General features: G+C 43.2%; 1 protein-coding gene across 7 annotated transcripts in view; it reads right to left on the bottom strand.

The window, feature by feature from the left end:
- Nucleotides 1-12,503: 12,503 nt before the first annotated feature.
- LOC137546335 (sex comb on midleg-like protein 2) overlaps nt 12,504-17,934 on the bottom strand; it is a 118,145-nt gene continuing 112,714 nt past the window's right edge. For all 7 annotated transcript variants that reach the window (XM_068268649.1, XM_068268648.1, XM_068268653.1 and 4 more), the window contains one exon: nt 12,504-17,255. In XM_068268649.1, the coding sequence (XP_068124750.1) occupies nt 17,130-17,255 (126 nt within the window). In that variant the 3' untranslated portion in view covers nt 12,504-17,129. The remainder of the gene's footprint in view (nt 17,256-17,934) is intronic.

Below are 17,934 nucleotides of genomic sequence, written 5' to 3'. Positions count from 1 at the left end.
AATTACTTGGCAATTCCCAGGAGAGTTGATCCAGGGATTTATCTGGTTGTCATCGGCAGTCGGAAAGAAATTTTTCCCTTATAAAGATAATTGGCCAAGGCCTTGTAAGATTTTTCGCCTTCCTTTGGATCAACTGGGATTTGTGCGGGTTCAGGATGCTTTTTTTTTTCTTCCCCTTCTGGTTGAACTTTATGGACTTTTTCAGCCAAATAACTATGATACAACTAATATCTATTCTAATGGCCACATAGAAAAGCTAATGAGTCATAAGTGATCAAGAATTATAGGATTTATGGAGGTCAATAGCCTAACAAATGTATCAATCTGTGCATTTCTACTTAAAGAAATATAGTACCAGGTTGTAGAATACTATATTGCTGGGCTTTAGGCCCCCTAAAATCTGTTTCAAGCAAACAGTCTTTGTGACTACACCCCCCAATCCCAACTTACTATGCCACAGTTTCCATTCAAGTGTCATCCACTGAAGGCTTCTGAAGGTGATTGCATTGTGAGCAAAGTAAATGTTTAAGGTTGGAGGATGTGTCCATACATGAAACAATCCATTGTATGCAACAATTGGTAAAAAAAAAAAATTGATTTTGAGCTGGAAATAGTGTATTTTGCAGCTACCACTCTCTAGAGATTGAAACAAGGTGGATACCTCAGAAATAGTTATTCCTTAAAGGAGAAAAAGGTTATTTGCACCCTAACTAGCCAAATCAATCTATAAAGATAAGCAATGCAGTACTGTGTCTCTTCTGAGGACAGAGTTCTAGCATGGATCAAGGACAAAAACTGGAATTATTAAATCATTAGTTTTATTATATAAACTATACACAAAAATATACATTAAAACTGCCAAAATATCTCTAGCAGTTGAACAGAGGGTTGGTTGGATAGAAAAAAAGCTTAAAAAGACAGTCCAATAAGCGCTTAAAGTGAACCTCCGGACTAAAAATCGACTCAGCAGCACTGAAAAGGCCTGGTGTTTCTTTAACAGTTTGACAGCATCAGAACTTTGTTTCTTTTATCTAAGCCTTATTTTTAGCTGCACAGAAGAAAACTGCCCGGGCTTTTTTCCCCTGATGCTGTGCAAAGCATGATGGGATTTCTGATGTTGTTGCTCTCGTTCTGCTGTTTTGGTGCAAATTTTTTTTCTTTACATTTTGAATCTAACATTTGAAGCCTAGCGTGTGCAGCTGGGAGGGGTAATCAGGACAAAGGACAGTTGGAACTGTGTCTCCTGCTCCCTGTCACCTCCTTTCAACCAAAAAGATGGCTGCCCCCATGACAAAGATGGCAGCTCCCATGAATCACAAACATTTGCCTGTTCTTTTAAAACAGGGTGGGTAAAAAATTATATTACCCATCTATTCTAATTAACATAACTAATGTAACTTAATGACAGTATGTTTGTTTAGGCTGAAGTTCCCCTTTAAGTCTTTGTGCTGAATAATCCAAAGTATCGTGTTTTGGCCAGTGTCCTGCTGGCCTGTCAGTAAATGGAATTTGACAAAGCAGATGATGGACAAAGAATCCTGGGCTGAGTGGGTCACTGGATTGTACCCACTCTGCGGCTGGGAGTAAGTATGACCAGCAAAGTCCAGCCTTGCAACAACTGGAGCTTTTGGGGGCAGTCCCCCATCCAGGAGGGAAATCTGGCACGACAATTTCTCAATGCCCATAAGTCATATCAATAAGTGGCCTGCCTATTTGAGTTCAGTAAGGTGTCATGAATCCACACATAAGAAACAGGAGTATTGAACTGTATGAGAACCTGTTTTCCTTAGGGACTGTATAACCGATCCGCCTGGAGACTTTTCACGATGTACGTCAGACTGGCCTTAGTAACTCCTATAAAGATGGTTCAGTTTAGCTTGCTCGTAGTACCCTGACAATATAGATTTTAGGGTTACTCTAATTTCAGTTGTCATGCTTGCAGAGGTAGTTTTTGGGGGGAAACCGATAAGATCAGAGAGGATCTCCTTTGAAACTCCTGGCAAGAGTTTATGATGGGAAGAAGTGTGTATCTTGCAGCCACCCAGTCGAGAGGAGAGCTAGTTTTACCGTTTGTCAAGTGAGTAAAATCCATAGACCCACTCAGTCCTTGGTCCTATGTCTATCATCTTTGTTGAATTCCATCTGCCGAAACACCAGGACACTGGAAAAAACACAAAACCTTGGATTATTAGGTGCGAAGACTTTATTCCTTATTGGACATAGTCAAACAGTATTTAAAACTTTTTAGACAGACATTCATCATTCTCTCTGTTCTGCTTATTTCTATCCAACCAATTCTCTGTTCAGTTGCTAAATATTATTTTGTCAGTGTTAATGTATATTTTTTTGTGTAAAATATAATAAAACAAAGTTAAATCGTCCTAGTTTTTGCCTTTGCTACCTGCTTATTCTGATCCATGCTAGAACTTTGTGCTCAGAAGAGACACATTACCGCATGAATTGGCCATCTCTATAAATTGTTGATTTGGTAGTTAGGCTGCAAATAACAGTTTTCTTTCTTTTAGGTACAGCTAGCTTGGAAACCTGGGTTCAGTGCATTTTTTTTTATCTGGACTCACCATCAGTTATACAGTATTTTTGGAATAGGTTCCATTTAAATTTCTCTACTCTTTTAGTAAAAGGAAATTACAATGCTTCTATTATTAGAATATTTTTGTGATTTAAAGCAAACCCTGTGACTTCAATTGACGAAAAAGTTAGATACTAACTTTAGTAGAGGAAAGCCTCTGGATCCTCCATGACCCCTCTGCTTCCAGCAGACCCTCTTCAGGCACACTGATGGCCCACACCTGTGCAGTACCACAGAGCTGCTTGTGCATGAAGGAGAAAAAAAAAATGTGCACAGTGCGGCCGTGCTCATATATGATGGGGAGCGTTGCGAAACAAACAGGTTCAGAGGCTCCCAGAAGGGATGATCAATGAGATGCAAATACTTCTGAGTTCAAGCAGGATTATGTAAATGTGTATGCAAATTTATGCAGCTTGAACATGGACCAAACAAGTCCCACCAAAGTTTAAATTGATTATGTACATTTTTATGCAGATGTATGCAGCTTGAAAATGCACCAATCATGCATGAACTTGGAAATATTTGCATCTCATTGATCATCCCTAGGTCCCAGCACTGGAATGGTGAGATCAAGGTGCATGGGGGAAGGTTCCAGGCACTGGTCTCATCTGTCTTCTTTGTAGAGTTGCTGCTCTTCACTTCTGGTTTCTTACATCAAACTAAAGGTGCCCATACACTCGTCAGATTGGCAGCAGATAGATAAGAAATGCATCTGATGATCTATCTGATGCTGTTTTAGAACATTTTTTACCAGGATAGAATTCCAATAGATTTCAGTTTGAAATCTATTGAAATTCGATCTGATGGCATTTTTTTACCATCAGATTTCCATTAAGGCCAATGCAAACTGATAAGCAATCTCATCAGATCGACCTACATTTTCCACCCAGCCAGTTCGATGGAAATCCATCGAAATCGATCGAAATCGGCCATCGATCGGTCGATTGGCCAACCGATTTTCGATCGATCAATCGATCGATCAAGATCGATCGGTTGGCCAGAAAATCGGCTGAGTGTATGGGCCCCTTAAGACAGGAGGTGCAGAGCAGCAACACTACAGAGAAGACAGGTAAATCTCCAATAAGTCTGCCAGGGCCGATTAAGAGCTATTATCCCTCCTGGATTGCTTGGAGGGAGTGGCTTTGCTCGGTCTTCGGGTGGCTTACCAGTTTCCATGGTAATGCAGACGCCCACGTGATGTGGACGTCACAAGCAGCCGGCCATAGGAGTCAGCGGTTGATTGGTTTAGGCAAGCCTATGGGCGTGTTTTAGAAACTATTTGTTCACGCCCTTTCCTCCGTGGCGTTGTTGGATTATAACGCTACTAAACTAAACCCCGTGACCAAGCACCGGCAGGTGCGAAACAATTGGCGGGAGGACGGGCTCTGTGAGTCAGGTGTCATCTGGACAGGTGATGTAATTTCTTGGTGTTACCAATAACATGCTGCTACACTGTATTATACACTAACGTGCAATAAATGCTGATTGAAGCACACTGGTGCCCACGCCTTCTCTCTCAAGATTTACCAGTTTTGATGTACACTCTGTGGAGGCACAGTGAGAGACCAGCCTATGCAATAAGTGCATTTCCCTGTGATTGTTGGAGTGCGTGGATTTTCTTTCTCCCCTTTTCCTGATTATATATTTACTACAGAGAAGACAGACCTCCAGCACCTGGAACCCGGAGGGGAGTGTGCTACCTGTTATCCTCCCTGCTGTGCTCTATAATGTTGCAGGAGGGAGAGCCCGAGGGGGACATCGCTGCCACACACACTGCAGGAGAAGGGACTGAGGAGTGGGAGGATAGATGTGGGCCCCCCTTCCTGCACCCTAGATTTTTACAATCATTTTCAATCTCTTATGGGAAAACATTGCAAAACAATTGGTAGTCACTCAGTCAGGCGGATAACCATCATATGAGGAGCTCACAAGGCTAGGCAAATACACAGACCATAATTTAAAGGGACCTGAGCACAAAACTCACAGATTGCCATTGGCTATCAACATCCCAAAACAAACCCAATGCCTGTTGGATATGTGGCACTAACAATCTTGTTTATTTTGAGAGGTTGTGTTAGCCACTGGCAATATGTGAGTTTTGAGCCCAGGTCACTTTAAATTTTGCTCTCATGGGGGAACATAGGCAAAGAAAGTCTCTACCATGCATTTGCTTTCCTCAGTAGAAGGAAGGATGACTGTCAATTCCCTTGAAGGGTTTTTCTTGCTTCCAGCTGTCATTTTTACAGAGCTGATGTGCAAATTAAACCAGGCATAGGCCTGGTTGTTTTGGGGAATAAGCAAAAATACCTACCACACAAGAGGGGAAAAGTGGTTCTTAACCTCCAGGTCCTCTTCTATACCAGGGGTTCCCAAACGTTTTGGGTCGATGGCCGGGTCATCAAACTTTAGACTGCTGGGGGTCTGGAGTATACCGAATATACTCGCATATAAGCTAAGGTACCCACTTTCCCCCCATAAACCAGGAAAAAGTGATTAACTCGCATATAAGTCCCCTCCCTAGTATAGCCCCTCCCCAGGATAAATAACCAGATGGTCCCCCAATAAAAGGCATCCCAATATCCAGTACAAAAAAAGTCAGATGTGCTCCCAGTACAAGACAGCCCCCCTCCCTGTAGCCAAATAGCCCCCCAGTATGAAGCAGCCCCCCTCCCCATAGCAAGATGTGCATCCATGTCTCTGCTAATTGCCCCTCACATCTGCTTCGCTCCCAGCCTCTTCTAGACACAAATCCTTCTGACAACCAGGGACATTGCCAAAGACAAATCTTCCACACCATTGAGTCTGGACTCTCAAATGTTGCTAACTGGAGTTAGAGAATTTCCCCATGACAGATTATAATTCACAACAGACAAACAAAGGACAAATCAGTAAGGTGAAGCTGGATTTACCAGGGCACTAAGTGCTTCTCACAGGATCTGCAAAGCTGCAGGCAGGGAATGTACCTGATCCTGGGAGACACACAGCCCACATCTGCCTGAATAACTTCAGGGTCCCCAACCGTCCCGGATTCGTTGGGACGGTCACGGGTTGGGGGAGGGGTCCCGCTGTCCCGGGATACCCCCCCCCCCCTTGTGTCCCGGCAGGCAGAGGTGAGGCGTGAGGAGAGAAAGAAAAGATCGAGGCACCAGCCGCAAAACAGTGTACTAATGCGGCGGTGAGCAGAGCGGACATCACTCCTTCCTCCCTCCCTCCCTCTCCATCATGCCCCCCTCGTGAGTCCCCATCATGAAATGCAGAGATCGTGCGCAGCGGCCAGCGAGTGTTTAGTTTACATGCTGTTCGGTGACCGGCTTCCTACTTCCTGTTTCCGCGAAACAGGAAGTACTAGGAAGCTGGCCGCTGGAACGGTATGTAAACTAAACACCCACTGGCCACTGCGCACAATCTCTGCATTTCATGATGGGGACTCACGAAAGGGGCATGATGGAGAGGGAGGGAGGGAGGGAGGAAGGAGTGATGTCCGCTCTGCTCACCGCCGCATTAGTACACGGTTTTGCGGCTGGTGCCTCGATCTTTTCTTTCCTTTTCTGCCCAATACCCCTGGCTACATATACTGGGGACATATACCCCTGGCTACATATACTGGGGACATATACCCCTGGCTACATATACTGGGGACATATACCCCCTGGCTTCATATACTGGGGACATATACCCCTGGCTACATATACTGGGGACATATACCCCCTGGCTACATATACTGGGCACATATACTCCCTGGCTACATATACCCCTGGCTACGTATACTGGGGACATATACCCCCTGGCTACGTATACTGGGGACATATACCCCTGGCTACATATACTGGGGACATGGACATATACCCCTGGCTACATATACTGGGGACATGGACATATACCCCTGGCTACATATACTGGGGACATGGACATATACCCCTGGCTACATATACTGGGGACATGGACATATACCCCTGGCTACATATACTGGGGACATATACCCCCTGGCTACATATACTGGGGACATATACCCCCTGGCTACATATACCCCCTGGCTACATATACTGGGCACATATACCCCCCGGCTACATATACTGGGCACATATACCCCCTGGCTACATATACCCCCGGCTACATATACTGGGGACATATACTCCCTGGCTACATATACCCCTGGCTACGTATACTGGGGACATATACCCCCTGGCTACGTATACTGGGGACATATACCCCTGGCTACATATACTGGGGACATGGACATATACCCCTGGCTACATATACTGGGGACATGGACATATACCCCTGGCTACATATACTGGGGACATGGACATATACCCCTGGCTACATATACTGGGGACATGGACATATACCCCTGGCTACATATACTGGGGACATATACCCCCTGGCTACATATACTGGGGACATATACCCCCTGGCTACATATACTGGGCACATATACCCCCTGGCTACATATACTGGGCACATATACCCCCTGGCTACATATACTGGGCACATATACCCCCTGGCTACATATACCCCCGGCTACATATACTGGGGACATATACCCCCCGGCTACATATACTGGGGACATATACCCCATGCTACATATACTGGGCACATATACCCCTGACTTCATATACTGGGGACATATACCCCTGGCTACATATACTGGGGACATATCCCACTGGCTACATATACACCTGGCTACATATACTGGGACATATACCCCTGCCTACATATACTGGGACATATACCCCTGCCTACATATACTGGGGACATATACACCTGACTACATATACCATAGCTCCCAACTGTCCCTTTTTTGGAGGGACAGTCTCTCTTTCACCCTCATTTGTCCATCTTTCTATGTAAATACATATATTTCTATACTAAAAATGTGTTTGACTCTAAACTTTATTCCCATCCTTTAAATTGATAGAATACTAATTTTAAAATGTTAATATGAAGGAAAATGAGCCAGGATAGAAAGGACCAGTGTGGTTTGAATTATAAAACAACATTTTTCTTATGAAATCTTTATGGTATGCGTGACTAGAGGCATGATGAGGGTGTGGCCAGGGGTGTGGCTTAAGTGTCCCTTTTTCTCATCTCAAAAAGTTGGGAGGTATGATGACTTGTTTCCATTTCCTCCGCAGGTCTCATCTCCACATGCACTTCAGAGTGGACTTCCTGACTGCATGTCTTCCGCACATGCCCAGTAGTTGGCAGCAAAGCATGCAGGGAGATGTAGTCTCTTGAAGACCGTATTTGCTTGTAACTTTCAGTTTACTTCCCTCCCTCCCGACATACTGAATCTGGGAAATGTAGCTTCTTGTATTCTGAATGCTGCCTCCTCCGTGGCCAAGCTGTGCTGTTATGTGCCGATACGTGTTTATGTGACAGACGGCCACACTCTGTGATTATGCTTGGATCTGTATACTGCCGTGGCTGCAGCACACCATCAGTGCTTCATAATGGTGTGCTGCAGCCATGTCAGTATACATTTCTGAGCAAAATCACAGTGTGTGCCCGCCTGTCACAAACACATGTATCGGCACATAACAGCACAGTTTTGCCTTGGAGGATGCAGCATTCATAATACAGTAAGCGAGTGTACGTTTCCCAGCTGTAGTGTGTCTGGAGGGAGGGAAGTGGAGACAGCAGAATATACATGGAAAGCCTTCCTGCTCTCTGCAATACTGCACGCTCCGAGGCATATTCGTATGCTAACAGCCGCACTTACTCTGCTGCGGGACAGACACAGCGGGGGGCACAGCCAGCTGACACGCATACAAGCAGAGACCCCCACTTTTGGGCCACTTGTTTGGGGTCAAAAATTCAGCTTGTATGCGAGTATATACGGTACATAAAATGATGTAGAAGTCTTTGCGGGCCAGACAGTGAAGTATACCCAGGTGACAACCTGCAATCCAATTGGACAGCAGTGTCACCTGACGTGAAATTTTATTGGATAACAGTGAATTACTGCTTTCTGGCTTCCATGTGGATGGGTGGTGCCAGCATTGTTATTCTATATGCGGACCACCAATATTTAAAGATGTTGCTGACCGCATCTATAAGTAATAAGTTTTGTGTGTGGGGCCGGTAAAAATAAGCCTCAGAGGGCCACATTTGGCCTGTGGGCCTTAGCTTGAGGACCACTGTTCTATAGTGTTATAATCACCTGCTCTGTTCCTTTTGAATTACCACTCCGGGCTGCGTGTCTAATTCCCCCATCCCCCCAAAAAACAGCACTTGTTTTCTCTATCTCCAGTACAGAAAACAAGTGTTGGGGCTAAGTGCCGGAAGTGGGTGTGGGGGCCACACAGCCCTGGGGGTGATTTGCAGAAAGAAGACATGGCAGGTGATTATAACTGACGGCTGACGCCTACTAATCCTGTCATCAGTACCACATGACTGGAGGTGAGGACAGTTGGCCAAGGGGAGTAGCCTAGTGAAACAGTAAGGGGATAGACAAATTATGGCTCATATATAAAACCTCGTACACCACCGTAGGCCACCCATAATGACAGTCTCTGATAAGAATCTAGCATGTATACAATAGTCCCAATGCCTCAGCCAGCAATCAGCCTGGCAGATTGAACTGGCCAAGAGCATTGTCCTCTTCACTCACTCCATCTGCTGTGTGAAGTCTTGGCCTTGCAATGTCACCTGAGGAATGGAGAACCCATACCTGCTGGGTGACAGGCTTTTACTTCCCAAGTAGGTTTTCACAGATCGACTTAAAGCAGCAGTCCCACCCACATAACCTGCTAACGCTGCTAGGTTGCGAAATTTCAAAAAATATATTTTACCTGCAGAAGCGCTTTTTTTTTTTCTTAAGATATTTTAAAGCTCTGCCTTTTAATCAATGAAATTGTATATGTAGATCTCTGCCTGGAGTTAGGGTTTATGGTTTTGTTTATCGTTTGTGTATAAGGGATTGTAATTGTGCAAAGTTCTGTTATGCAAGCGCATCTTTATTGGTTCTTTCTCTACAAAAACGGTCCCAACATGAATTGCCGAACATAAGTTTACACATTACTGAATGTTTCAGGTTAAATACAATACAAAGCTTAAAAACAATATTTATATAAAAAGTACAGAGACAATTGTAAGGGTTATTTTGTGTGATGCCAGTTTGTACATCATGTAAAAAGATATACACTTCACATGTTGGAACCTGAGAAACAACTAAACAAATATCTTCCTTACAAGCAATTTGTAGAAAATACACATTTCCCCTTTTTAGATATACATTTATAGGATTTCTCTATACATATAGAAAAAAGTCTGTAGGAAATGAAATAAAAATTCCTGTTAACACTGCAGATTCCTTATGTAAAGGGTCTGTCCCAAGCTGCACTGTAAAATACATTCATTCCTCCAGTTACAAGCAATGTACAGTCTTGTCCCTGAAATACAAGTTTATTGGCAGTAGCCACTTCATGCAGGCAGCTCACCAATAGCACTCCTAGTATGGTATCGGCTTTTTGTATGTCCACCCAAAACAGAGGTCAGTTTTTAGTGGAAACTAGTGGGTTCAGTCCCCTGCCAAATTATTGCAGTTCATTAATTTCTTCAGTGTCTCACAAAATAATAGTCTGATCTATACTGTAAAGGTACCCACAGGCAGGATACTTTGGTCAGCTGACATGGCTGAGGACAACCATTATCAGCGGACCAGAAAACAAGGAGGGGTTCAGGAAACTTGATTACTTCTCATTTTCCCTTTTGTTTCTTCATACTCATCATAGGGAAGAGGCAATTTCAGACTTCGGGCAAGTAGGGGGCTACAACAGATTAATATCTATGTTATACATTTCAGCTGTCCATCTTCTGCATGAAAAATCAAAGCACACCTCACAAATAATTTACCGAAAAATGTATTTTAGCATCTGCAGATTATTTCCATAGGCTCCTACTGTTTAACACAAACAAAAACAAGAGAAGGCTATGGCCACAGGTAGCCCCTTCCTTTTGCGGAGAAATCTTCCTTTCACATTCTATCCATAGACCTCAGATAGTGGCTGATTGTGCAGGCATAAACTTGCTCAGGCGTTCACAACCTGGGCAAACCCTTAGAAAAAAAAAAAAAGGGGGGGGGGGCGGAGGTCAGCCACTGCTGACTCGGCCTTAGTGAGCAGTGTCTTCCAAAACCAGCACAATGAGTGGAGTGAGGGCTGGTTCACACTTGGCGCTTTCTCTGCGCTTTTTCAGCGCTTTGCTGATTGCCAGAAATTGCCTGCTACTAATGTATCCCTATGGATACATTAAAAAAGCAGGGTTTGCGATTTCGATCAATCGCAAACACACTGCACACAGTGTCTTTGGGGCGATTGCACTGTGATTCTTGTTCTATGGAATGGGAATCTTAAGCGCAAATTGCGCTGAATCGAGAGATTTTGCCCCTGAAATCATGATCGCCGACTGACCGCATTCGCAGGGCAAGCGCCGAGTGTAAACTATCCCTGAGAGTTAATAACACGTGCTCTCCTCTTATAAAGAGGCTCAGTTTAACAATGGTGGCATTTTGCTGTTCCTCCACTCCTTATGTGAAAGCTGCAGGCTGGGATTATATGACAAACTAGTACATAAAAAAACTTTTTAATATGTGGCTTTGTTAAAGCCCAATTGCCAAACAATGTTTCATTTAGTGTGGGAATGGGTTAGAACCTTGTGTTGGCTTTTATTGTTACCTGTCCTCATCTGGAATAATTTGTCTCACTTCCTGTACACGGGAATTAAAGAGACGGCAACAAAATTATTTTTTGTAAAGTGGGAGAGATAGAATTCTGGTAAGCAACAGTTGCTGCCCTTCATTTTGAATCCTCTGGACCACCCAAATTCATATTCCAGCCACAAGGGGACTGGGGACCGAAAGCAAAAGAATGGAAGTCCTCAAACAGATTTAAACCACTTGCCACAATACCCAAACAGATTTTTCCTCCATTTATACTCAGAAAACTGCTTGAAGTGTTACACTGGTGACTGAACCTAAAAGCTCATCCACTTAAAGAGAACCCGAGGTGTGTTTAAAGAATGTTATCTGCATACAGAGGCTGGATCTGCCTATACAGCCCAGCCTCTGTTGCTATCCCAAACCCCACTAAGGTCCCCCTGCACTCTGCAATCTCTCATAAATCACAGCCGTGCTGTGAGGCTGTGTTTACATCTGTAGTGTCAGTCTCAGCTGCTCCTCCGCCTCCTGCATAGCTCCGGTCCCTGCCCCGTCCCTTCCCTCCAATCAGCAGGGAGGCAAGGGATGCAGGCGGGGACTGGAGTTCTGCAGGAGGCGGGGAGAGCAGCAGACTGACACTATAGAGATAAACACAGCCAGCTCTGACAAGCTGTTTGTCAGCAGCGTGGCTGTGATTTATGAGGGATTGCAGAGTGCAGGGGGACCTTAGGGGGGTTTGGGATAGCAACAGAGGCTGGGCTGTATAGGCAGATCCAGCCTCTGTATGCAGATAATATTCTTCAAACCCACCTCGGGTTCTCTTTAAGACTGACTAAATCAGCTTTAGGTAACCACAACATTACCAGACATATGAAAGAATTTCCCAGGTTTAGGAACAGACAGTACAGCATATTCAGTTTATACAATGGACAGTTTTGACACTTGACAATATTGCATAGAACACTATAAGTTATTGGCGAGAAACCTATCTGCACACTGAATGATTCAACAGGTCAATAAGCACACTATATCATTGGGAAATTTGATCTGTACAGTTTATTGCTACTGTTCTCTCAATATAACTACCCAGCAGGTAATTTGGCAATGCTTCAGAAATGTTCTAGCCTGCTCCGAAAAGGTAAAAAAAAAAAAATAAAAAAAAAAATTATATATATATATATATATATATATATATATATATATATATATATATATATATATATATATATAAAAACACATACAACATAAGGCCGCATGTTAAACATTAAAACAGAACAATGGCATATGAGTCTTCAAAACAGAACACAGTCATTAAAATAACTGTAAGCCAGGATATAGAATCAAAAATAAAAAACAGATAGAAATGAAGGCATCTTATCCAACTTCAGAAATGGAATGTTAACCTGTGGTGCTGAACGCTAAATTTGCAGTTAATTCAGTACTGGCAGAAGTGAGTGATTTTACATTGGAACTAAGCATTCATATTAGGTGCACTATTCAAAGCTTCAGGGCTTAGGAGCACATTTTTCATTTTAGATCTATTCCTTATTTTATAGAAACCCCCATTTACCATACCTGGACAAATTTAGAAGCCTTAATTCAGCCTCCCACTGCATTTATCAGCAAGGTACAATCTTTTATGCATTGCACATCTGTATTTTTTGCAATAAATAGATTGAAAGTACCTGGCAGGCTAGATCCTGCAGCACCATTTTCTGTAGAGATGATCATGCCCTTTTACTGGACAGTTTGCTGTCCAGACTCCTCCCCCTATCCCTTCACCCACACAAGGTGGAAAAGGAGGAAGTGTGAAAGGGCAGCAGCTACTTTCTCCCTGTGAACACAGAGCTGACTCTGCCCATCTCTTTCCTGTAATTAGAAAATTATTTGTAGCCAGCACTGCAGGTGCAGAAAAGTCTGATAATAAAGAATCTGCTCAGTACAGGGAAGAGCTGGATAGTGAGAACTGTTCACTAAATTGTTTATAATGGCAGTTTTCAATTCCCCTTTACTAACAAACAAACAAAAAATCCAAGAGGGACAAATCGGACTTTAGACTAACTCTCCTTTAAAATGAGACTAACATTTCACTGTGGCTAGGCTGATGTCTAATATCAAGTTGTTACATTTACTGTAAAGAGGTGTACACATAATAGATGGAACTTGACCAAGGTGGCATTTCATGGGTCAAGGATCGAGCATGTATATTGGTGTCCCCCAAGCTCATTTAAAGATCCTGGACGATAGTTAAACAACAGCAAACCCCTGAACACAATGGTTTCCCACTTTCCCTTTAACTGCTGTCTGTATACCTATTAATGTGAAAGCTACCATTTTCTGTTCCTGGGGCCTCCACAGATTTAATATGAACCCTACTGGCCCTAGAAGCAGAAAGTGAGGGCAAGGTGCTTTCTATTCATTGCCATCTCTGTTGCACAGATTCACCCTTCAGGATGGAAGATGAGAATTTGTATGACATATGCGCAAAGGCAGGTATAAAGAAAGTTTTAACCCATTTCCACTTTATTCAAAGCTAAAATAAAATATTTACTGGCGCGGAACTCAAATGTCACTTGAACTTTGTTTATATGAACCCCTTCTGAAGTAGTAATGTATATTCCCTGATCCACCTGGGGAGGCCCACATAGATGCACTGATATAGAAGCACTACAGTCTGGGTTAGGAAATTCTCAGTGGAGAGCTGGTGGAGAGGGACACAACCTACAGTACCGCCTTGTGTGCTACTACAATGGGGATGCTTCTCAGAAGTAATCACTCTTCAAATACAAACAGACTGATATTTTAGTGTATTTTACCTATTTTAGGTATTTGAGCTTAATGTACAATATTTTGGCAAATTAGCACAATTAAGATTTTTGGAAGGGGAGAGGGAGCAGGTGTGCAAATAATTTGTTAACTGCCCACACACTTTAATAATTGGACTTTAAAGAGTTTAGATCAATTTTAAAATGGAAGATGGGCCTATTTAACACTATAGTAGGTTAGCTAGCGTTTTACCAAAAAGCAGCAACTAAATGTGAAAGGAACACACTGTGTAAGCTGCATGTTTGATATGCAACTCTATTTGTCAAGTGCTGTGGATAGAGAGGACTAGGCCTCCGCTCCTAGCTACAATTGCAGGCCTCCACAGGGCTATAGTGGGGATATGTACTTCATCTCTAGTAGCAAACAATGCATTCTGTTTTGTCAAGTGGCTGTGACTGTTTAGTCAACATATTCTTAGGTGCATCCTACAATGGAAGACTGCTTCACTGCTATCACTAGTGCTTCACTCAACCTCCACAGCAATTCACAGAGGATCAAACCAAACCCCAGCCAGCAAAAAACCCACAAGGAACTTAAAGCTGTAGCAGTGGCAGCAGAAGATCCAGAAAATCTGTAACAGTGTTCTGGTTCACAAAGCTCTTGCTTTCTCCATTCAAAAGGAAATTGTTCTTTAAAAAAGGACTTTGGGTATGAAGATATATTTCAACCTAATCCAAAGTTTCCATTTGTACAAAACCAGCCCATTTCCCTCCAGGCAAATTCAGATGCAGAGTGTCTGCTGCTCTTTTTGGACATCACACCCGAATCTCCATTGCTGTGCATTGGCATGGCTATTGAATTTGGATGTGATTTCGCATCAGCAGGAGTGCTGTGCCATTTAGGGAACGGAAGAGACACCCTAGAGAAAACATAGCCTTATTTCTGCCAAGATAATACAAAACCACTCCCTCTTCCATTTACGTGAAAGGATTGCAGTCTCTCTTCCTCAGTGCTGGGCCACCATGCTTTGTGGATATTAGGCCACTCTGGGATGTTCACTATATGGAACAATGGGAAACTACATCATTACGCCAAAACAGCGCCCTTACTTCTCAGGGCTGGGAGGAGAAGAAAGTAATAGTTACTGCTTTAGGCCCCTTTTTGGGGCTGGTTCACACTGTGAACTAATGATTTTTAAAAGCTCTTGCTAACACAATGCTATGGGTGATTTTTATAAAATCACATCCCTCTAGTGAGAACACACACAGCATTACATTAGCCATAGCTTTTAAAATCATAAGCACTTAGAAAAAGCTCTTGCAGTCAGAACCAGCCCTTACACTTGCAGGGTAAACCTGTGTTGTGTTACCCTATTTTGCGCAAGGAGCTCCAGAAGTATCTGAGCTGATGCAAGGACAACAGAGGGTTACGGCAAGCACCTTGTGGTGCCCAATACACTTAGTGTAAATTATGGAGTGTGGTGCATTACGGTGTGAATGCGTGGACTGATGGGAATCCCAGAGATGTACTTCCTGCCCAGCAGGGAGTACGTCATTGCGCTGAGGAGGCACCATGCATGTTACCCTGTTGCCGCACTCTGCCACAGGGTCATACGATTGTCATTCTTTGCATTGTGGTGGGATCCGGCAGCAGCACCACATCCTACCGCAACGCAAAAAGCACGTAAAACCGGCCTTAGACAAAAGTAAATAAGAGGGTTTTTATTTTATTCCCATGCCAGACTGAACTGTTACACAAATGAGGGTTTAATTTTTGTGTTGTTGGTAGGTTTGGAATTGGGCTTGGAGTACAATTTGGTGAAAAGATAACTGCATGTGAACAGAAACCAACCCAGGAAATGAATGTGAGCATATACGGAACACTGCCATTATTCCTTGAAATGCCACCATTAGATCTAATGCTGAATAAGTACTATGGCCTTAAATAAATATAATCAAGTATAAAACATATGAAGACTGACAGAACAAATGAAGTTCAGACAAAACTACAGTCCACTCAGGTACCAGCTGCGCGTTTCCCTGTTACAGAATCCTGCTTTGTGTGTGCTACAATATTAGCGTGTCATTTTGTTGGCTCTACTTACCTGGCAGCAACAATGCCAGCAGCGTGCGGTATAAGAAGGAGCCAGAGACTTACCCTGTGAGACTCCTGCCACTACAGCACGGAAGACAACTAAGAGGAGGAGATTATGTTCCTCACACCCATGTTTGAGTGTAGTTTAAAAGTCTGAAAAGAATTATCACAGTTAAGGATACTACAACATAGCACTTCACTCCAGGCAAAACTATTTCCCACATCTATGTAGAGGTTTCTGAATTACTGCCCACTTTGCACCACATGCCGTCTGTGCTACAAACTGTAATCTTCTTTGACTCAAACTGTACTAACCCTCTTGTAGCCTGGACAGTGCGCTTCTGGTCATGTGATCAAAAAGTTCAAGACAGGATTTTTAGCTCCAGAAGCCTTATTTCACACAAAAAGGCAACAGCTGAGCACTGAGCTATTAGATGGTATAGATTATATTTTTGCCTAGAACTAAACAATAAAACAAATATGTAACATATTTAAGCAGAGGACCCCTCCTTTGAAAACAAGTTAATAAATAAGATGAATGCTACACCAGAACTGTAATCCCTTATGTCTTACATCAAGAGCTTATAATAGGGTTCAAGTGTGTTCGCTAGAAAACAGAAGTATTTAGTGCCTACAAGGCTGAGGTGTTTGGCCTGGAAAGGCAGTCGTGTTTTGTCGGACAGAATCAAGTCATGCTCCCATAAACTGTAGAGTTGCCCGTTTTCTCTTTGCCTACAAAACGCATACTGCTTTGGGATTTAGCAATTTGGTAAGAAAATAAATCAGGAAAAGGTCTATTAGCAAATTGTTTTGCATCGTTTCACACTTGAAATCAGTTGTCTTGCAGGCAACTCCATCATGGAAAGAAATGGAATCTTGAAGTGCAGAGGAAAAACACTTGAGACAATGAACTTCTGAAGGAGGTATTTTGATAGCATCCGTACTCTTCAATGCAGAGATGATAGGTAGAGCAAGCTTTGAGGTAAATCCGCTGGACAGGCGCCCTTTGTGCCTAGTTTCTCAGTACTTTGCTTGTTTAAGTTTTTCAATGTGATAGCATAGTTTCAAAGCTGGGCCGAGTTTCAGACCCATATACTTCATTATCATGTCACTCCGAAGTAAAAGAAAAGCAGAGCCATCAATTTCCTGCAGAGAGAAAACAAAGGCCAGCGACAATCAGTCACATGTGACAATCATGTGTGAATATCACTACATCAGGTATGACAGTACTTAGGCCCATTCATGCTTCTGGCATTTAAGGGTTTGCATATATTTTGATGGGCAGACTGCATCAAACTCCTGCTCATAATGATCAAGGAGATAAAAATATTCCGGGTTTGAAGGAAAAGTGCACGCAATTGGGTGTGACAGAAAACAACAATTGTGCATGTGAAAGACTGATTCATGTAATATGACTGGGTGAGATGCCAATGGAATGCTAACAGTAGGGATGAGAGAGAAGTTTGGTGAAAATCAAAATTGTCCTGGAGTTTTCAGGGGGTGCAGACAGCAGCAGAGAGGGTTAACTTATCAATGTCATGGCCTCTAACTGCTGCGCTGCATGCTGCTCTCCCTCTTCCCAGCCAGCAGATGGAGCGTAGCGTGCAATACAATGGTGGGAGGCGGAGACACAGGTAAGTTAACCCTCTGTTCAAAACCGCAATCCCTACACTGGGACAGTTTCGCTTTTTCGCAAAACTGATCTTGCCCCTCCCTGGCTAATAATTTTGACTTGCATGCAAATTTAATCGGAACCAGGCCAATCAAATGCACTTCCTTTTGCTTTTGATCTACTTGAGTTGCATACAATCTGCATTCAATTATT

This window comes from Hyperolius riggenbachi, chromosome 2, assembly GCF_040937935.1.
Source record: "Hyperolius riggenbachi isolate aHypRig1 chromosome 2, aHypRig1.pri, whole genome shotgun sequence".
Taxonomy (NCBI): domain Eukaryota; kingdom Metazoa; phylum Chordata; class Amphibia; order Anura; family Hyperoliidae; genus Hyperolius; species Hyperolius riggenbachi.
This window is presented reverse-complemented; position numbering and strand designations above follow the sequence as displayed.